The sequence below is a fragment of the Parus major genome, chromosome 5 (assembly GCF_001522545.3).
Source record: "Parus major isolate Abel chromosome 5, Parus_major1.1, whole genome shotgun sequence".
NCBI lineage: Eukaryota > Metazoa > Chordata > Aves > Passeriformes > Paridae > Parus > Parus major.
The window spans coordinates 5,688,615-5,711,629 of NC_031774.1; the positions used below are offsets into that span (position 1 = coordinate 5,688,615).

The 23,015-nt window shown below is 40.4% G+C and overlaps 1 protein-coding gene across 7 annotated transcripts in view; it reads right to left on the reverse strand.

Annotated features, from left to right (window-relative positions):
• TUB (TUB bipartite transcription factor) overlaps positions 1 to 23,015 on the reverse strand; it is a 76,700-nt gene continuing 53,685 nt past the window's right edge. For 3 of the 7 annotated variants that reach the window (XM_019006916.2, XM_015630272.3, XM_015630275.3), the window contains 8 exons: positions 22,544 to 22,615; positions 21,536 to 21,657; positions 20,564 to 20,755; positions 19,898 to 20,010; positions 18,810 to 18,924; positions 13,804 to 13,902; positions 13,223 to 13,394; positions 1 to 12,806 (listed from right to left, as the gene is read on the reverse strand). In XM_019006916.2, the coding sequence (XP_018862461.1) occupies positions 12,673 to 12,806; positions 13,223 to 13,394; positions 13,804 to 13,902; positions 18,810 to 18,924; positions 19,898 to 20,010; positions 20,564 to 20,755; positions 21,536 to 21,657; positions 22,544 to 22,615 (1,019 nt within the window). In that variant the 3' untranslated portion in view covers positions 1 to 12,672. The remainder of the gene's footprint in view (positions 12,807 to 13,222; positions 13,395 to 13,803; positions 13,903 to 18,809; positions 18,925 to 19,897; positions 20,011 to 20,563; positions 20,756 to 21,535; positions 21,658 to 22,543; positions 22,616 to 23,015) is intronic. The other 4 variants (XM_019006918.2, XM_019006919.2, XM_019006920.2 and 1 more) reach the window with 2 other exon arrangements.

Below are 23,015 nucleotides of genomic sequence, written 5' to 3' on the forward strand. Positions count from 1 at the left end.
TTCTATTTAAATAACATTTATTTGCACATTTTAATAAAAAATAATAAAATTCTATGTTTCTAACCTCACATATCACAAACACTGGGGAAGAGAAACCAGGTAAGAGTTAGCAAATCATCTCTTTATCAGTGGTTTTATACTGACCATGTATTCCAAAGGAAACAAATGCAACACCAGATCAGACAGACTGAGCATCCCAAACACAGCTGGAAAGGTTGGTCTGGTCAAGTGACTTTTCTAAGCTTTGGAGCTCCATCAGTTTTTTGGAGGAGCACACATTCCTAAAGAGCAAACAGACACCTCTCTTTTTTGATCAGTGATCTTCCTGGGTTGGCTCAGTGCTCTCCTCTCTGTTGGGACCAAACACCTGCCCAAATGCAAGATTGCCCAAACTATATTGTTCCTGACAGAGGAAATTGTAAAAATACAGTTTAAATGGCACTGGAAACTCCTTATGTTAAATAACTCCATATCCAGTGGAAGTAATTTATTGAGGTGTTTCTGACCTTGGGTAGGGAAAGACCTTGTTGTTTCAAACAAATTAAATAATTCTGCAGTGTTCTGTATTCACAAACACCGGAGCCTCTATGACACACACCACATAAATTATGTGAGAACACAAAAATCAGTCGTTGCACATACTGGTAAATAAATACATTTACTCCAGAATACCAAAGAGTTTCTTTAAAAAATTTAATTTGCAAAAGCACATTCTTGCAGGTTTATCTAAAACTCTCTAAAGTCTGAACAAAAAGGGAGATGCCTGACTACTAGAAACAGACCAAGACAGTTTTGTGTGCAAACAAGCCTGACATGTTACAGCTATGGGGGAAAAACATGTCTGGTTAAGTGTGAGTTCTCATGAGTAGGTAATTTTTTGTCAAATTTGATATATTCCATTCTTTAAAAAGCCCATATAATGTAAAGAAAATATAGACCATAACATATTAAAATTCTACTGTATAACATCAGTTTATTTAAGAAAGGCAAAGAGATGAATCAGAAAATTCTTACTTGGGAGTTAAATAAAAAAATTTAATTAATCTGCTTTTTTATTTTCTAGGGACAGAAACATTAATGTAGCACATTTTCTACTTCTTGAAGTTTAAGTAAACAAGTCAGAAACAAAGGTAATTTTTCTTTGCAGGCATATAGGCTCAACATATTCTAAAATGGGTATTTCTACAGCTGCTCCCAAACACTGGATCATTCAGACCATCATTAGCTGGATGAAGAGTGTTAGAAAGTACAAAATCAGCTCAGTGGCTACTAGGAACTCTCAGAAATGAACCACCTCTAGAGTATGTACCTTCTGAGATACTTCTAGAGGTGCAACAAATTACAAAACATCCTCCACAGACATTTTTTTGTTGTTTCCCTGCTCTTGAATATAAGAAATTGTTCAAAAAGGAGAAACAAAAGCCCTGGGCTTGTGATCATGGGGTGGAGATGAGCTCACTGCGTGGATCAATCCCACTGAAAAGTCAGCTGAAAGGAAAAGTAGATGCTTCTCTGTAATAATTCTCTTGGAAAGCATGAGAGAGAACAACTTCTTGTAATCTTTTCAACAGATTAAAAAAAATCACTCCCTCAATATGATTTTAAAAGAGGTTTCAAATAACTGACTCTTTTTAGAGACGTTTTGCAATGATTAACCCCAAGGCAAATTAATATCATGGCTTATGCTGTCAGTGTAAACAGAGGGGAAAAAAGATATCACCAAAGGAGTTTTAAGTCTATATCCATTTATATGTGTGTGTGCACAAATGTTTGCACATCTGGACCTGGAGAATGTTGGGAAAGTCATAAACTAAACCCATCCCACACTTAATACTGACAGTCCTGCTGGGCATGCATGTATGTCCCCTTTATACTTTGCATACAGCTGTCAGAGGAGCTGATTTTCCTGTCACTGAGCACAGGATTTTAATTTGAAATAAACTTAGTTTCAATCACCAGAAAAAATGTTTATAATTTTAAGATAATAAAAATTATTAAAGCTCCAATATTTGTCTTTTTCATACATGTTTTTCAGTGAGCCATTGTAAGAGATTTGTTTCTTGCAGACCTTGTTTCTTAGGGAGACTCCCTGCATGATTTGCTAGTTCTTGTGCAGGTTCAATTCCACCCTGTTTTATCCTTTAAATCATGGGCAAGGGTTTGTTTTTCTAAATGCTCTGTAGAGTTGCAGTAATGACATCACTGAATTTGGCAGCACATTTAATGGAAAAGGTGAACATTTTTCACCAACAGATATTCTAGATCCCCCCGCTTTGAATGTCAACAAGTCTTCATGGGATGTATGTAAGAGCAAACTTTGCCCTCCCTTCCAAATCCAATTTTCTGAAGTGTTCCTGCCAATAATGCCCAATTTTTGTGATCCAGTTAAGCCCACATTTAAACAAAGACAAGACAACATGAGGACTCTGGCAGGGACACACAAGTGTGGCATTATGGAGACACAACACAAGTTAGAAAGAAACATTGGTCACAGCAGCAGGCTTGGGGTTAGGCCTGACACAGAAATAAATGGGAGAAAATGACATCATGAAGAAATGGGTACAGAAATCGAGCAGTTTAGATGAGAAACAAATGGTATGGGCAGAGTTCTTACCAACATTGCACAACATCAGCAGTGGCCATCAGTCTATCACTGAACACTGAAATCCATAACTCCCTCTAAGCAGTGCCCATCACGTTCCTGCCATTCCCAGCACATCCCAGTGCCCGGCCCGCACGCTGGACTTCCTCCACATCTGCAAATGCAGCTTGTTTGCACTTGGGTTTGCTTCTCTGCAAGTGCACTCCTTGCATTCTGTGCTGCCTTTTTGTGGGCTTGGGGCTCAAAATAGCACAAGTATAACAAAAAGGCGTTCTCTTCTGAAATGCAATGCAAACACAGGGAGAGTTCAAGTAAAGAGCCACAGGTCCCCGTTTTTGCCTTCAGGAGGAGCTCTTTCTTCAGGATTGGGAGAGCTGTAATTTAATGGCTTCGGTTCAGCGTTTTCTCTGCTAAGCTTCCATGCACGTCTCTGCAGCCGTGTCCTCTGACTGGTGACAGACACACGAGGTAGGGGACAGCACACGGGGACAAACATGCACTGTGACAGAGCAGGGTGACAGTGAGCATGTGAGAGCTGCACTCTCCGAGATAAACCCGCTGTGTGTGCTTTTCTGACATGGCTTGCATGAATGCTAAGAGGGGCTCTCATCCTCCAGATCCAGGCAGATAGAAATGAAGAAGAAAAAGAGAAAGGAAGATTATTTTCTGAGGAACAAGCATAGCCTCTGATGGGCACTGTAAAATAAACCTAGTTCTACGGGCATCGTTTACATCACGCTCCTACAGTCAAGCTCTGCTACACTACTAAAGCTTCCTGGCAGCTACAAAATCCCAAGTAGAAAGCACAGTGTTGTCAGGAAGCTTAAATTCATCATACAGGTGGCAATAAATCAGAGAGTTCTGAAAACTAGTGCAGTAGGAAAACAGGACCTGGGAAACATGGCCTCTACCGTGCAGGTGCTGAGCTTTGAGGTGCAGTTCAAGAAGCCAAAAAATGTGGTACAGTAAAAGTCCTAAGTGCCACCCTGAGAGTGCAGAGGGGTGAATCCCTTTACATGTCCACCAGGGCTTGGTCAGAAACCTATTCAGCACTTTAAAATACCCCAACAACCTTGAACTGCCCAACTTGATGAATACCCAGGTGGAAGATTATGCAACCAGAACTGAAGGCCAGCCTACTTCAAAATGAGAACATATACACAGGGATTTGACACGCTTTAATTCACAGATATTTACTTTATAGAGCTTTCACTGACTTAGCATTCTGGGCTGTCCCCATATGGAAAAACCTGCACATGTTTGAAAGAAGAGAAGGTTATAGAAGGGATGGAAAAAAAAAAAAAGAAAAAAAGAAAAATCAGGGAACTTGAAGCAAAACAAGGAATTCCAGTAACACAGATAACCAAGAAGCTAAAAAGCATCTATGACCTGCAAGAAAGTATTTGAAGTGATACCAAATAGGAATTCAACCTTGTGGACTTGTGCCATGTAGTCCAAAAGACAGAATGAACGGTGCTTTTGAAAACAGGGTTTTTTTTGGAAAGAAAAGAAAACCAACAAAAACCTTGTCATAGTATCACTGGACTCAGTAACTCTTGAGAATTCCTCAGTTAGAGCTCTATTCCACAATCAGCTTTTTGAGATGACACTGTTAGAAATCTTAAGAGCACACATCCCCTGCTGTAGCTTTGCTTTAAAGCAGAAGTTAGAATTAACAGTACACAGAATTTCTTCTCAACCTACTTTATAAAATATTGAATCCCCAACTAATTATAATTAGGAATGAAATAGAGCCTCATTGTTTGTTTCATTGGGGGTTTTTTACTTATAAAAACTCTGTAGGCTTGATTTAAATATTTTGCTGAGCAACTTTTCAGTTCCTGACATTTGCTCAGTGTTCTCATGTCTATTTGGGGTCATTCTCACAAATTAATTTCCATGAAACTCAATTTCAGTGCAACTTAATTGCCTGATGAGAACTCTGTAGTTACATGGTTTGGTTTGCCAGTATTCTAAAGTGAAACACTTTAGTCTTCAGGATGAAGCTCACAAGGGAGACCCTCTGTCTCCTAGTGCTCACCCATGGCAACAGCTGGGACAATAAGGAATAAGAAAACTCCTGGTTGGCAAAAATAGCCTTCTGCCAATCCAGGCATACAGCACTAAGTGTCAGTGATTTTGTCTAGAAATCCTGGGGTTTTTTTCTTGGAAGAGTTTATATATTTAGTAACAAATACCAAATCACATGTAAGGCAGCCGGAAATGAGGCAGAGCCTTTCCTAGAAAACACAGCTCTATTTGTGTTGAGCACTGCCCTTCAGAAAGAAATGTAGTGGTGCACAAACCAGCAGCATCATTAGGCAAAACCCAAGGAAAGCATATTATTATATAATATGCTGAGATAGAGATATATACACATATATATAATATAATAGCTATGTTATGTTTTTTTCCAGCAAGACTATCAAGCTCTGCTTCTACGACAGCTGAGGAAATTGCTGGAAAAAGCAGCTGTCTCTCAACTAAGCCAACTTGGTACACCTCTAACTATTTGAAAGACTCTTTTATTTGAGCTTAAACCACATCTTTGAAAACGTTTTTTTAAATAGCTAAAAAATGCTTTAATGTTTAAAGACACATCAGGATTAACAAAGTTCTACTTCTGGAAGGCCAGGAAATTCTCCCTAGGGAAGAGAACTGGATGGTAATAATTGGGTTATCTTCTGCTGGCCCAGACTGGAATGAAGACCTTGTGCTACGAGGTGCCAGGGCTCATAAACTTGTTTATCATCAGGTCCATCACAGGCTAGACTTGATGATCTTGGAGGTCTTTTCCAGCCTTACTGATTCCATGAGCGGTGTCCGAAGCCCACCCAACACACTCTGGTTTTGTGGACTGGTGAGATTTTCTGCACTGGCAAAGTAAGTGATCTCATGTTGAAATCTTCCAGCACATCAAGACTAAATGTTAAGATTACACTTACCTAGACAGTAGGCCTTAAAAAAAAATAATTTTAAATTCAAAGGGAGTGAAAATATTCCTGGTGTTATTTGGTAAGCCAGCATAGGAAAGGTACATGATTTCCTACGTGATGTTCAAGAGTGCCTAGGAGAATTAGGAAGTGCAGTCTTGCCAGGACTTTGGAATTCTCATCACTTGGTGTGTCCTCACCACACTGACAGATTGCTGCAGTCACAGGCTGGCAGTCTGCATGGAGCTGCAGGATCAGAAGGTTACTATAGCTTACTAAATCTCCTAAATGAGAGCTCAAGCTTCAAATCAAGCTTAAGAAAAGAACATTTTCAACAAATAATCTCCTTGCAATTTCATCCAGACTGTAAGCATTAAACTTAGCTAGATTTTAATGTTACATTTTATAAAAAATGTTTATAAATTACATTCTGTTATTTTGAGAATTACACTTCATAAATTACTGACACTTCTAATGGCATTGTGCCAACTGGGACAGCCTCAGTAAGAAGCCACAGATACTGGGTGAAATGTGAGAAACACTGTAAACATCCCAGCTGAGTATAAAGGTGGGCAGAAATCATGAGGCTCATTATTTTTAAATCAGATGTGCATGACAGAGCCAAAGTGGGCAGTAACAACACTCCTGAGCAACTGAGTCACATCCAAGGGAAAGAAAAAACCAAAAATACAAAAAGGCAATTTGCAGCACAATTGCCAAGTGCCTCAGTTTGCTACATGAAAGCATAAATAGGTGACTGCATTAACTGAACCTCTGCAATGTGTTCAGGAATAATAGTTTTTAAACAACAGCTGCTGGGAAGTGAAACACAACCAACAGCACACACTGTCAGAAGGAGCAGTGTATCAGATGGTTTGTCCTTACTGGTTTTTGCTGCACTTTTGGTAACCAAAAATAACACAAGGTAAAAATAAATGCAGCCTCACTTAAATCATTGACAAGACTTCCATAGAATTCAACAGCATCAAGATTTGATCCTAAGAGATTGCTTAGGACATGGTTTCTACATAGGCAGCAGAAAACTTCACATTCTGGTTGGTTCAGGGAGCATTAAATTGTGTTCTGAGCACTGCAACACCACTGTCATCCACCAGCCTCAAAGCACTCCTGGAAATCCTCTCAGCAGAACAGAGATGGACAGAGCCAGGCCAAAAACCAGGAGTTCCATTCAGCTCACTGGAGCTGAGGCACAAAGAGGTTCCAAGATTTGCACAAAGTCAGACTCTCTGTTGGGATTAAAGCCCTGGTGACCCCATCCCCAGGCCTGTGTTGTGTCAGCCTAGAAGACTGTGTTGATTTTAACACAGATTTTTACTCTTCAGGACCCTTTTTGCCTGTACCCAAGCACAGACTAGATCATGAGTATTAAATGTACTTGTGAGGTTCTGACTCTCAAGGAGGACTTTGTTACAGTTCATGTGCTTAACAAGCTTTTGTCAGAGTAATTTTCAAACTGCCATTGCAGACTTAAATAAAACCATGATAAGCTTCCAGTGTTATTGCATAATCCAATTATGATGTTAATAGGGAAGGTTTTTTCTCAAAATGTAAGCGTAATTTTTCTGAACAGTGTCCTCTTCCTAGAGCCATTCAGCAAACCAGAGTAGTGGCTCCATTCAAGAAAGCCACTTCATTCAAGTCTTCTCAGTGAAGGTACAGATAAACATACCCTTACTGAAAAAGGGGAATCGAAAATGTATAGGCAGTTAAATAAAATACAACATACAAAATAAGTTTTAATGCATTTTCATCCAATATACAGGCATTTGTGAGTATCAGCTACTGAGCTATAGTTCATAGCAAAACACCAAAGCGTTGAGATAGTTGTGCAAATTGTTTTCTTAGTTCCTTGGCGAGCAACAGAAAGAACTGAGGAATATCTACAAAATTAATTTCAAACACTTACAGAGGAGAACCCTGGAAGGTACTTTTTGTACATGAGGAACAACAGGAACCTGATTTCATTAAGTAGCACATACAAGAGAAGCCTGCACCTACAGTTAGATTAACTCTACTGCAAGATTTATATGTATAAAACTACTTTGTTCTAGTAATCAAAATGAGGCCTTTTGAAAAATCTGAGTCATCAGCCCATAATTCTAATAAAGGTGACTGCTGTGCTGTCCTTAATTGCCAAGCAAAAATATCTGCTGGTGAGCACAGGCTTCTGTAAAAGCAGGAAAAATGATGTTTTAGGAGAGCAGTGGGACAGTGTGGGGCAAATAGTTATACTGCCACAGGATCAAACCCAACATCTTCCCTCTGACACTTGCAATACATTAGGAGAAACCATCTCTGCCCAGAACACCAGGCAACCCCCTGTCTTGTCCTACTACCATCAACAAAGACAAAATAATCTGATATTGGTCTAGACCCATCATCCCTTCAGGGCAAAAACCCTTCTTTCCCCATCCTTGTTTTATCCTTATGTGAAATTACAAATTAATTAATAATAAAATCCGTAAAAATCTATGATACAAGAACTGAGAATTATTTTCCATAGTAAAGAATTGATTGATTTTCTGATTTTTTTTTTTAATGGGCATCACCCAGATAGGAGTAAGATTTTAATAGGAGAAAAGTAGGTCTAATGCCCAATACTTTTAGAGAGCTCACTGGTGTCTCTGCTTGCTTAAAGCCCCTCCTTTGTTCACCACAAGGGAGCAAAACTTCAGAAAGTTTGAATTGGTGGCATTGGTTCCCCATGACCGATAAAACTCTGGTGTCATTTGACTCCACAATGAAATTTTTCAATTGTGCAGCCACCAGATTTTATTACAGAGCCCTTTTCACTCCAGCTCCTTTCAGCCAGTTGGGAACTCCAGCACTATTGTAAGGCAACTTGAATAGCAAGAGATTTGCCCAGTAATTATTACAAAAACCATTCTCACTGATTTCTTAACAGCAGAATTTATAACAAGAGCCTATGACATTACTGTTTTATGTGCCATATATTATCCTGCAAAAGGAACAGAGTGATGTCTAGCTTCTAAAAAATAAACTATTTTAGGCCACCAACACAATTCAGCTCTCAAAATTACTTCCAACCTTTTGGAAAAATAAAAAAAAAAAAAGGAAAAAAGGAAAAAATAAGGCAGCACTACAAAGGGAATCTAACAGCCTGCCTCCAGGCTTGTGGACAGCTCTGCTCATTGATTTGCAACCAATGGTTTGGAAACTGAATGTTTACTGAGAAAAATTTTGATTATATTTTAGGCAAGCTTTTTTATCTGCTACCTTTTAATGTGTTAATTCACTCTAATGAAAAGCCAAAGGGCCAAATACACCCCTCTGATAAGGCTTCTATTGTAGGAGCATCACTGAATGTGCACCAAAGGCATTATTCATCTGTGGAGAGATCACTGAGCAATATTGTCAAACACTTCTGAGTTGCACATCCTTGAAGAGCAGATAAAGGAATTGTAAAGAGAATGAGAAGGAACAGAACATCAGAGATGAGGAAAATTAGATAAAGGGCCAGGAAGAAACTGTTTGATGTAAACAGAGTGACAAGTTAGATTAAGAACTCTCATTAAAGCATGCAGCATTTGCCCATAAGCGATTCAGGCAAGGAATTTGTTTACAACTCTGCCAAAATCAACAGCAGATGCAAAAAATCATCAATATTGGGATTTTAAATAACATTAAATCTACTGTAGCCAAACATTCACTAAGACTGTGTGAAGGAAATACACAGCTCGGGGCCATTCTGTTCTTTGTCACACTGAGTAAACAAGGTTATGCCCTGCTGCACGCAGGCCCAGCAGAAGTTACTACCAGGAGAGTACCACTAACTACTCCTTGGCTACTTCAGCATGCACATGTCTCTGAAAATACTTACTAGTACCAAGATTTTATTACTGATGGGGAAGAAAATGTAACTTTGCGAGGAAAATGTAATTTCAGGTGTGACTCTATGCTAAGACAGAACCTGGTTTTATTGTTCCAAGTTGGGAGGACAAAATTTAGAGATGTGCTGGAAAGCTTGTGGTATCACCCTGCATATGACATTCACCAGAAAATATGCAGCAAAAATTAACCATCAGAAATTATATAGATTCGAAATTAATCTTTGAAACTGCTTCCAGAGCAAATGGTAAAGGCCAAGTGAATAAAACCCAGTACCTTGCTCAACAATAGTGAGGAATTAGGGTTTTAGCAAAGGGCATTAGGAACAAATCCTCTTCTAACTGAACCAGATTTAATGAGAGTTCCTCACTCTTAGTCCCAGGTTAACATCCCCCTCTAGTGACCTCGATTTATTGTGGGCAGTTTTTCCCTCAGCAGCTTGTTGGCTGATGGCCCTGTACGATTCTGTTAAGATGATGGGAACTTGAGCCACCACTTTCCTCCTGGCATGGTTACAGGTTAAAAAAAAAATACCTGGCTGGGAAGAACATGCAGTGAGAGTGAAGTTACACAATGTGCTGGCAGCAAAATTGTCCCAAGAAGCTGAACTCGCAGCCTTTCCCCAGCCCCTCATTCTCACCCTTGTGCAGGAGTTCACTGCACATGAGTTTCCTTTCATGCCAATTCCCTGAGGGGGTCATGATGTGAGTCAGACCATTGTTATGATCTGGGTTAAAAATAACCCTTCCTAAACCAACTCCACCACTAGAGCCAGCAGATTGTGTATGTGCACCACGGGACACTCAGCTCCTTGACACAGTTGTGCACGGACAGAAAACCGTGTCAGGTGCCACTCTGTCAGAAGTAAGCGCGCCACTGGCGAGGCACAGAACCGAGGCCATGCAGATTCAGCCATTCCCGTGCTGCAGAGTTCTTGAAATCCACATCACACCTAAACACCAGCACTGGGAATTAATTCCTCACTGGTCTTGCAGTAGTCCAAACAAAAAAATTCTGGTGGTCACTGGAGCTAGTTTTTAAAGGCTGACATGAGGTAAGCAAAGGCCTAAGGGCCTGCTTTGTTAAATCCGAAGCGAGGTGACAGATGAGGATGTGAAACTGTGGGAAACCACCAGCTACAGAGAAAAACAAAGCACCCATGTGCAAAGCCAAAGGATCACCCTGCAGCTCATGAATCAGCACTTCCATCATTCACTGAGGGAACTGATTTCTCTCAAACAAAAGGTGTCTTTCCATTTTATACCATTGCATGGAAAGGCTCCTTGCAAAAAGATGAGAGGGGGGGGAAAAGAGACAGAGCTTCCTGTTAATTTATGATAATATTTGACATGCTGAGTCTATCAACAAAACAGTCTTTTAAAGTCAGCAGACTTTCTTCCCATAAGTTGTTTGAAAGATTAGAAAAAATGCTGGCAATTATTTATTTTTATCTCTTATCTCTTTCATTTCTTATCTGAAATTCCTTTGTCTGTATATTGGGAAGGAGAGCTGAAGGCAAAGGTGAAGAGAGCATATTTCTTTTGTTAGTTGAAATGATGCAGTCCAAATGGCACAAACTTGAGGAGAGCTTTATGACCTGTCCCCTACACTCAAAAAGTGTCACACTGTCAACTATGAGAAAATCAGGCTTTATCTCATTTTTACATTGCATAATCTCTGGTTGTGCAGTGCAAGAGTTTATAAGGAATAAAAAGGAGGGCCTGAATATACACAGTATAAAACACAGCTACTACTTCACTCACATTTCCACACCCTTCTGGTGAACATATAAATCCTATTACTCTGTGTGCCATTCTGGACAACACTGAACAGAACAATGGCAGCAAGACCATTATTTTTAAAGGTGTTGTACAATGTGCTTTTGAGTTGCAGCTGCTGGCTTTTGAAATGTTCAGCAGAGAAGATAACAATGGTTTGTTCTTTGCTTGTGTTTTGTTTTGAAATTGTATTTGTTTATATATTTCAGATAGATCAGAAAATAAAGTAAATGCAAAATCTGCACTATTTTAAGCTATTCTGTGTCCTGCCAGTGTCTCACCTGAATGCAGCATACACTAGATTTGCCTAGAAGGATTTAGCTCAGTAGCTGGCACGTTTACATCAGAGAACAACATACACAGTTTCAATCGATTTCAAGCATTCTTACAATGGGAAATAAATATGAAAAGTGGTTGTTGCTCAAAGTTCAAAAAATGCGATCAACAAATTGTAAAAGCTCAAAAGGCCAGACAAATTTAATAAAATATTTCCATTTACCTTCCTCAGCTTTACACAGCCTGTTCAAAATAATAAGATTCTCTGCAGAGTGCCTTTATCCAATTGTTTATATCACTTCATACAAAATATGTGTTTGAATTACCACAGCAATACAAGGATATAAATTCCCAGCCCACAAAATGCCAAATTCAACATAAGTTATGCTTTCTTGGCATCAAGATGTTTTCCTTTTCCCTTTCTGTACTGCAAATACATTTCCATTTGAAACAAATTAAAAAGCATGTAGATGTTAAAACATAATGACAGCTTAGAATTCAAGTGACTTGTGCAACATTATTTTGTGCTTTCCACTTCTCCATTTCCTCCCACTGCAATTAAAATTCATCATGCCTTTTTCTACATGTACAACAGCAATGCATCAAGTTCAGTCCAGCAGAGGTTTTCAACCTTCAGACTCGGCTTTACACTACGTGAGATCCTCGCACAATCAAAAAAAAATTTAAAAAAAAATTAAAAAGTGCATCTTTTTTCCTCATCTTTCTCTTATGCTGGATGATGTGAAGCTCTGATTAGTTGATGCAGGAATGCAACCTTGAGGTACGATTGCAGCCTCGGAATGATTCTTAAATGTAAAAAGAAACTTTTGGAGCGCTCATGCCCTTTCTGGATTTTAAAAAAAAGACACCACTGTCATGGTGCTACTGGAGCCACGGTACAGTACATCATGGCACACATCCATAACATAACCAGGGACACGAGAGACAGCTCCTATTTACAAAAACTCCATGTCACGTCCAGAAGAGTATGACAGGGGGACAAAAAAAAAAAAAAAAAAAAAAGGAAAATATAATTTCCTGAATGTCCTGAATTTTTAGAAGATTCCTTTTTACTTTCTCTTCAGCAACAGAGTGGTCCTCCACAACTGCATTTTTCCCTGACCTTTTTAGTATGGACCATAAGCGACACCAGCAGGAATTGGGAATCATATGGCAAACTGCTTCCTTCGAGAGGATGCTCACCCACGCCCCTTTACTCACAAGCCAGCTTGCTGTCAAAACTGGAAAGGGCAATGGAAAAGGCTTGTAGTGCACACATTGGGTAGTTGTAGTCCATGGTGAACACGTCCTCAGCCACGCGGCCAAACTGCATCACGATGTAGTCAGCTGCAAGAAAGGTGAGAAAAGGCAAAAAAGCATTACTGCTGTTTGCAGCCCTCGCTACAAAAGCCTGCATCCAACACCACCCTCTGTCCCAGAGCAAGGAAATACCAACCAAACATGCTCACTCATCAAACTTCACAGCACTTATTCATGCAAGTGGGTGTGCTGTTAGCAGAGAGAGAAGCAAGGACAGCTTGAGTGATAAAGGGTTGCAAGACTTGTTAGTGTCAAAAAAAATGACGCATATAAAAAGTACTTTTTGCAAGAACAGCGGGGAGATGCCTTCTGTAGAGAATGTTGAAGCCTCTTATACAGATCTCAATTAAACCTGCTTAGGTGACACCTGTGAGGGCAGAATCCCTCCCAGACTGTGCAGGCAGTGCTGCTCCTACTCCTTACAGGCAGAGAGCTCTACTTACGGTCATTGTCGTGGATAATTTGGAAGTTCTTCACTGAGGCCTGTGTGACTCGACCATGGAAATTCAGAACATAGGACTGGGTGTCATCATTCCAGACTGGTGTCTTGTTGTGCAGCTCAATGACACTCTCTGTGTTTTTGTTCTGCCACCGTGCAAGAAGCGTCTCATGTTCCTGCACACACCACAGACACACACGTCAGTTTAACAGCTTGCATGACAAAAAATACATTAACAAGGAAGAAAAAATTAATCTACCCTGGCCCAAGGACTAAACTCTTACCCTCAAACCTCTGAACAGTTTCAGTGAATGAAACTGAGGACTCTAGGATCCAAATGCAAATGTGCATTTGAGTACCTTCCACAGTTTGATAAATGTTGGTTTAATGTACCTTTAATTATCAAAACAATTTTTTGGTAGTGCTTTTGTGAGTCACAGTAGTAGTCACATCCCATTGTTCTGCAATTGTTTGAAATACCATTTTATTAACTTCTAGGCCTTCAGAAATGCAAATAAAAACCCCCAACTCTACCTGAAAAACAATTCAAGTAAATGTTTAGTGCTGGCTGCTGGTATGACTTACATTTCGTGGCCGGATGGAAACTCTTTCATGATCCATATTCATTCCTGGTATGATCACGCTCATTTTACGAGGTCCTTTAAACCCCAGGACATTTGTTTCCTAAAAATGTTTAGAAAAGATTTTATCATGTTCTTTATTTTTATAGTTAATTTCTTCAGCAGAGAGACACGGTGGCAGCCCAGGGAACTTATTTGTTAGTCAACTCAAAAAACATCTTGGAACTCCCACCTTCACTGGCACTGCCAAACATTCTAGCTTTGTCTTAGAAGCTCCAACAACAGGAAAAATGGAAATAGAGAGGTTTCCAAAAACACTCATAACACTGGCTGCCAGCAATCTTAATATAATTTTTTTTAAAAAAAAAAAATCCCTTTGTTAAAAAAGGATATGAATTAACCAGATTGCTTGGCTACTGCTAGATCCCAAAATAAAGTAGCTGCAATTTAAAAATCATAAAATGCAGTCACATATTTTGATGCAAAACAAAATTAAATATATGGGACCAGCTCCATTTACTCCAGAGCCAGCACAAAAGCAAACAAAATGCTAGTCAGAGCATCTGATAGCAGTGCTGTGGTTTCCTAAGTTTGCTTAGAGATGACCACAGTAAAAAAACAAACACATTAGCATGAAGGCACATTTTCTAGCTATGAAGACAGTGAAAGTAAAGAAATCACATGGGCAGCAAAAATAAACCCATGGAAAATACAAGTTCTTCCATTAAACATGATCTGATGCTTTCCTGAGCTGCTTTTCACAAGTGCACTCCAGCATTGCACTGTCCTCTCAAAAGACAACCATTAAAATCTAAACCAGCCTAAACCCTTATTTTCATCTGACACCTTTTTTGTCCCACAGAAGCAACCAGGGCCTTAATTTCAGTTATCACCTGCTTTTGAACCAGAAACAGTAAAGAGCAATATTTTCTAGTAAAACCCAATTCTATCATTAACCCAGTAAAAGAAACAGTGACACCTTGCAGTCCATCTCCTCGTGTTTTGTGATAGCTGTTTTTCAGTTACATGTATTTTTTTTGCCAAACTGAAATGAAGGGCTTTGGAGATGCACTAAGGAATCTCAAGAAGAACATTCCCATTGTTCCCAGCAACATACCACAAGATGCCAAGAACCAGACAACACCCCTAGCTCCAGCTGGTGTGGCTTTACCACTGGGACATTTAAAAGTGATGTATTCAGCTGTCTCTGCTTTTATATTTTTAATGAAAATGTCCTGATTTTATGGAACACTAAACTTATTAAAACATCTCTACTTTTGCAAGCATCTCATCCCACTGGAAACATCTGAAAATACCCACCTACAATACCTGCAGCTTTGCCATCCTCAGACCTTTGAAATAACTTTGCCTGTTCCAGCAAACCATCTGGAGATTTTCCACAACTCATTAAAGATTTGTATGCATGCAAGAGAAATTCTACTGGATTATTTTACCGCAAGCTCCTGAAGCAATCCAGGCATATTCACATATATCTTCCTAACTCTACACATTAATGGGAAGATTCTGCCTCTTTTCTGAATCATTTATGTCCCCTCCTTTGGCAGAGTAAAACATGTTATCAGTTCAGTTGGTTCTGCATCATGGCAAGATGAAAACTGATATGACTGCCAGCAGATTTTATAAGTAGGAGAGACTCACTCAGCACAGCAGAGGACAAGTTCTAAGAAAAGATTCATGCTTATGCTTATTTTCCACTAAGTACTGACAATTTTGGGCTTCTCTGCTATGCCTTACAAGCTTTTCTTCTCCTCAAGCTGCAGTTATGCTGTACATAATTAATTTAGGTGCTGACTGGTTGAAGACATTGTTGAAGGTAAAATTAAATGATAGTGCTGAATCACTTCCCTCCCAACAAGCAGAGGAAAAAACCAGGACTATATTATTTGGGTTTACTCAGAAACACTGAAATTGGTACTTCTGGCACATGATGAGAGAATGGTTACTAGTTGCACATTACCACCATCTCCAATTACCACGCTCTGTGCTGGCAAATGCTACCCCTAAACTCACACTACCACACTGAAATTACATAAACATGGAATATGTGAGGAAAAATATTAAAATTACCTCACCTCCTGCTTTACTCCCTGCTTCTCTTTTATTTCCCTCCTCCATTGTTTTGTGTGTGTAAATTTAAGACTACAGAGGGTATTATTAGGGGAACATAAACCAAATTCTGATTTCACACCATTTTAATGCCATTGACAGTCTTGGTTTACACAGGAACACAAATGTTGTTCGTTGGCAGAGCCTTATGGACTCAGGACACCAATGATTTTTGTCAGCTCAGGATTTAGCCCAGTATTGCTGCACTCTCTGCCTTAGCCCATCCAGTCAGCCTCACAAGAAGCTGGGCTGCAAGAACAGAGAGCCTCTCCCCAGGGCTGCATTTAGAATCTTACACACTTCCAAATAATTATGTAAGCAGGTTGCTCCAGTGGCAGCAGCTGCCCTGATAAAAGCAGCAAGGTGAATATCCCAGCAGCCCCCAGGAGATTCATGATTTTATTACTCCCATTTTCTTGCAGCCACTTCCCTTCCTGGGCTTGTTTCTCGCAGCTGTGCCTTGTCCTTTATATTTTCTGTAGAAACTATCATTCCAAGGAAGGCCCAAATCACAGAACTCACAACACTGCAGGAGCACAGTGCAAGTGAGTGAGAAGGATACAGAATCTTGTTAATGTACTGAAACCTGAGCCACACCTCAGAGTATCTGCTGAGCTCACTGCCTGGAATCTGAAACAAACTGAACCGTGAGATACTGTGGAATCCAGCACAGAAAACCCTGGTACCAGTGGCACAGCTGCACCTCAGTGCTGCTGGATAAACTTTGCCAACAATTCTTCAATCAGCCATTAGGTGCTGCTGCAGGTTTATTAATAAGCTGGGCTGACAACACAAGGGGAGTAAAAGCAGCCAACAGCACCGAGAAAACTCTGACCTTGCCTAGCTCTGTTCCTGTTGCTTGAAACACATCTTAGGGCGAGCTCCACAAAGGGAGCCCTCACCACATTTATCCCACAGTCAGCCACAGATGCATCACCAGTTCCTGCCTATATAAATTAGACCTGCTGAGATGATTAAGCAGGTCATGCTCAGCAAGCTGGGTGCAGCTTGATCTCCACATGGGTACTTGTTCAGATGAGCTGAGGGACAATGAGAGGCATAGTGGTGCTTTCAAAGTATTGTTTTTATAGCTTTTGCTGCAGGGGAAATCTCAGGGAAGGAATTAAAAGACTGCCTTAGGACAAGGGTGTTTCGGCTCTGCTCTTCCTGGCACTCTCTGCTCTAGTTCTGCTGCAGCCAGGAGCAATAATCTCACTTCAACGAACCTGGCTAGTTTGAAATTAAATACAACTCCAATTTCCTTTTGTCCTCTGGCCACAGCACACCTGCAAGCCCGCTGCCTTTCTCCATTAGTACCAAAATATCAATGGAACGAGTAATTTTCTTATACAAATGCACCAGTTTCAAACAGCTCACTACAAACATATAAAAGCAGCTTATCTCAGCCCCATTCTCCAAACAGTGGCCATAGTTTGGTTCTTTCCAACACCCATGCTTCTGATCACCTCTGCTGACCACAACAGCTTTTTATTTGGTTGTTCATCATTCACATATCATTTGTTGTTGACTTAAGCAATGCCTAGATTTCTCAATATATAATTTTTTTAAATTGTCTTTGGTTTTCTTTCTGCATTTCCAGTTTGCACCAGATTAGTTGCCTGGCTCCAGGGAATGCCATCCTATATAAACCAGCAAAACTACCTTTATTGAACATGTATGTTCTGCTAGGCTTCTACTGAGACTTCAAAGTGACCTCAAATCCTGGAGTCTCTTTTTAAATCCTGCAAGATGAATTTTTGGAAATTCTCAGAATTTCAAATCCAACAGGAAGGGGGGGATATGTATTTGCTCATTTGTCTGTCTCCAACCATAAACTATATGCCTGAGGAACAGCACATGTGAACACACTTCATCCACATGAAAATTGCATCCTAAGCAGCAGGAAGAACACGTGCTGGCAGCTGATACTGTCCTCCTTCAGAACTCCCAGCATTTTGCATGGAAAGGATGGCTCTCAGCCTCCTTGTTCATGGAAATCTTCCAGATGCATTGCTGCCCACAGCACAAAGCTGACCCTTCTGGGAGCTCATTCTGTGCAAACACGGGGTGTGTGGTAGACCTCAACCTGACAGATTTCCAGGCATCCTTGATTAGAGCTGGGCAGGAACTCTTCAGGAAAATAATTCTTGGATGTTTTCATCAGAAGTTGTTGATTTGTGAAGCCAGACAACTTTCTGCAGCAGTGTACATATCAATTTTCCCTGGAAGGGTTTCTTGGGCCAAAATATTTTTGGACAGAAAGAACACTCTCACCAAAAAGGTTATTCATCCAGCAATCCTGAAACAACAGCAACTGTGTTTCAAGTCTTGATTGTCTGCATTGCTCCTGACAAATGCTACTTAATTTCCTGTAAGAGCCCACTTTCTCACATTCAATCAAATTTTGGATTTTATTTGGGTTTTTTCCTGATAAAAAGGTTTTTTTGAGATTTTATCCCAATTTCAGCTGCTGCGGACCTATCTGTCAGCTACCAATGGTTTGGATCAGAGGATTGGATTCTCCAAAATGCCCTAACAAACAATGATACTTCAGAGCAGTAATGCCATGCACACAACTCTTGCCAGTTGAGGAGGTTCCCTCAGGTGGTGCCTGCAGGCTGTGATCCTTCCCTTCCCAGAGGGTTATGTAAGAGCTCCAACACCTTCTTCTCACCAAAGGTGAGAACTGGGCAATCCTGTGCACAATGTTTTTCACCTCTACTTTGCACTGAGCCTCCTGGTTTCTCTAGTGGAGATCAGCTGCCTGGTTACATCAAAGTCTGAATGCTGATTTACATAATCATAAGTGAGAAGGAAATTCAGTGTGCTCTTTCAGAAACAGAGCTGCCCTTCCTGCACGCTGTGCCTGTGAGCAGTACTTACGTAACAAATAGCAGCTAGCTCCTGACGCAGGGTACTCGCCTCCAGGCTGGATGTTGTCTTCATTGGATTTACTCCATTGTCATAAACTGTAAACTTAGTTCCCATAAGATTTGATCTACCAAAAAAAATGGAAAATCCAATCACCATTTGCCAGCAATGCTGCCTGAGACATCTATCCTTTACTGCACTGTGGCCCCAAAGGAAAGGCAAATGTTGAGTACAGAGAGTTACTTCTAATCCCAGCTACATGGCAATTCCTGCATTAAAGGCCAAAATGACAAAAATGCAAAGATAGAGTACAGAAGTGTATCCTGAAAGTCCCTTATCATCATGCTGGAGATTTCTGATAACATCTTGCAAACTAGGAAATTCAAGAAAGCTGTAAGGAAACATTTGGGTGGGGTTATTTTCTGTGTCTGCTTGGTTTTTAAAATATACTTACTCACTACAAAACCATCTGCTTTCTTACCTACTAAACTCTGTGAGAATACAGGGAGTGACTTTTCTAAAGCCATAAGTGAGATCAAACCTTTTCCATTGCAGTGGAAAAGAGTGCAAAACACAAAACAGGCACAGATGATCTGAACATACACCCAGAGGGGCCCCACAGAGGAATCAGCAGCAGACTGGTTGTACAATGTGGGGACAGACAGAAAAGGAACACGTGGTTCTGAAGTAATTCCACTACCTGTAAATAACTAACTTGGATCTTAAGGAACATGCAAAACCAAAGGGATTTTCAGACTGTGTAACAGTGCATTCCAAAGTATTTATATCAATAGAGGCTAGACACAGTGTACTCGTGCACTTCTGAAAATCCCATTAAGATAAGTTGTGCCGGTACACCCTTGAGAATCTGGCCTTTGAGCACTTAAGAGCTTCACTCCTGCTGACTTTTAATAAAATGTGATCCTGTAAGTACTTGAGACATTTTTGAAAACATGCCTTGGATACTGGTGATCTTTAAGACCATGATGACATGAGGCAGTCAAGCCTCTAACTACAACAACATAGTGGATTACAGGCTTTTTAATATTGAATAAACTTTACATTATATAAAGAAAATTCCTAGACTTATCATTGTTTACCTCAGTTTTCCAATAAAACTCTCTCCACCCCGGGACAGGTCAGTTGGGTCTATAGAGATGAGGTAATTAGAGGTTTTACTCTTCTTTCGCTTCCTTCCAGCCAACAGAAACACCTAAGCAATGCAAAAAGAAAATATTCTAGAATGCTAAAGGGGTTAGCACACTTCCTGCTTTGATACAAGGAAACCATAAGCAATTTTTCTGTCTTCAAGCATCACTAGAAAAGTAACATAAAATCTCCTGGGATTTAGCAAAACCACGGGGAAAAAAATCTGGTAAAGGAAAATGACTTCTCAACCACTCATTCCATTATTTATGGTTTAAATAATTAAATCTGATCTATTTTGTTAAATGTTTCATTCTAACTCGCTCTGGCTCTTCCAGCTGAATTGAAAGTAGATGCTTTTCAGGCCACAGAATGCAGAAAGCCCCAACTACTGACAGTCACATAAAGGTGACATGCATGGATTATTTAAGGCCAAGGATTAGACATATGAAGAAAAGCAGTGGAAGAAACAACACAGTTGTTTGGCTTTGGGAAGACTGTAGGGTAGATCTAGCGAAAGCAAAAATGTATTCAAAATATAAAATATAAGACTCCTTCAAATTTTTATTACTTTTTTATATTCAGATGCAACTGGTATGCCATTCAAGCTATGTTATGACCTTTTTACCATGCTCCCTTTCCAAGTGGAGGTAATAAGTAGGGTACATCCCTCGGTCCATTCCCTTCTTGTCTCTTGTGATCCTGCACTTGACAGTGACCCCCTGTGGGGCAGGTCTGACAGCAAACTCCTCCAGGTCATCCACATCTATGAGGGGCTCATTTGTGGAAGGACTGGGGGCTGAGGCCGCTTCCTAAAACAATAAGCAAAATTCAGGGTTAACTTCCATTTACAACAAGGTTATAAGCACAAAGGAGCAGCATTTGATAGAAGGTGCACCTTTCAAAAAGTCAAACCAAGGGCCACATTGTCTTGCTGATGCTCTGTGTACAGACCCAGCTGGTGGAGCAGAACAGGGTGGCTGCACAGACAGAATGTTGTGCTGGGATTACAGAGCAAACCCTGGCTCACACCTTCCCATCTCACCACACTCCTTCTGTCAGAAAGGCCATGTTCAAGGACAGGGGTGGCATTTGATGGAAGGAAAAAATGGGATAGGGAGCAAGAGTTTAAGCTCCAGAGAGATCTAACAATGATGAGAAGTCAGGGCAGTATATAAAAAAGGAGGGCACCATCAACTGGCTGAGCAAGAGCTTGTGAGTTATAATATTTGAACCAGCCAAAGTCCTATTTTATGTTCAGATGGTAACAGAGAGAACAGGGTGGGAAAGTGCCCAGAAAAAGTCAATGAAAACAAAAGATCCTTCTGAGCACCTGCAAGAGGTAGGCAAATATTTACTGTTTCCCTTTCTCTTCATTCAAGTTCAGACAATATTTGCCATTCTTTTCTCCAAGTCGTTATTTTCATTGCTTGCTCTTGCGAAGCCTGAGAGCTATCACAGTAAAATCACCTTGGAGATGCTCTAGTGCATATTAAAAACAGAACAAGAAAGCCAGGCCAGTCCTGAGTGCACCCTGAAATCATACAGTTCATAGCAGCTTGCATACCCCCTCTTCAGCACTCTCCCCCTACCTTATTGGATTTCTTGCTCGTGGCAGAACCAGGCCGAGTGTTACTGTTTAACTGTGAAGAACTGGAGCTGTCTTCATCCTCCTCATCTTCTTCCTCATCAAAATTCATGCTGCTTGAAATGCCTGAGGAGAGAACAGCACACTTTCATGAATAGTGATAGACGAAAGCTGCCCATACTTGCTGTAAAACACCACTTATCAGACTGCTGCACCCTCAGGCTCGCAGGTGAGTGAGGGGGTGTGGGAGAGTGGCTCATCGTGTGAGGCAGTGCATGAATACATGGGTCAGACAGCAGCTCTCCTGAGAAGCCTAAACATTCAAGTAAAAGAGAAAGGAAACATCTCTCCACAGAGAGGATCAAGTTACCCAGTGATACAGGAGCAAGTATCTGGTTAGGAACTAAATTCAGATCATCTTCATCCAATCAAGTACTTCAAACACAACACAGAATCATAAAGAGAGGACAACCTAGCACAGCCACTTGGAAACCCTCACAATTAAAAGACAAGCCCTTTTACAGCACACTTTTAACTGTGTGATCTGCTGAAGAGCACATCTTAGGAGAAGAAACATTCACATCAAGGAAATGTTCTCCTGCATCTTTATTTCATGTAAAGAATAGTATCAGCCCAGGCCAACAGAACTGCCTTACAGCACTTGATAATTTGACTTTACAGGAATTCAAAACCTCAGACATTTCAAAGGGAAACACAACTTTGAACATCAAATAGGTCTTAGCAGCAAAAAGCATCAATGGTGGGACATTTGCCAGGCCTAGTTTTTCAAAGAGTATCATGCAGATGAAGCCACCCCATATCCAAGTTCAAGCTCTCAAAATTTCATATATTACAGGCAATATTCTATACTTAAAAAAAAAAACAAAACTAAAAACATCACTTGGTCCAGAATTCCCATTATGGGTAAGTCAAATATAGAAGGATAAATGAAATGCAGATTTCCAGAGCCAAGCAGCATGGGCATAATTAACTTTTTTCCTTCTGTACTCACCAGGAACATGATCCAGGGCGACAAGGCTGGATTGGGAGGTGGAAGAGGACCAGGATGTATTTGCATGGGGATCTGGGAAAGGAAAAAATCCAAGGGTTTGATTCTGCAAACCCTTAATTGAGTGAACAAGTGTAACCTGGCAAGAGGACTCCACACAGGACTGAAGGCTTATGGGATGGGGCCACAATGCTGCTGCTTGGATTCACAATTTCTGCACTGCACAAATTCACTTTCTACCTGCATATACCTGCTGCCATCTTCACTTTCAGTACCTTGAATAAAATGAAAAAGCCCTGGATCACAGAGCTGTAGCTTCAGCAAACATCATTCACACTGAGAAGTTGTGCCACCAACACTTCTGTGTGTGATGTGCACTGTATGGTGGGGTTTGGGCCTACTTTTGAATTCTAACAGAATAAAAACCCTCAAACCTGATTGACAGAAATGATACACACAGGTTCTACACAATATT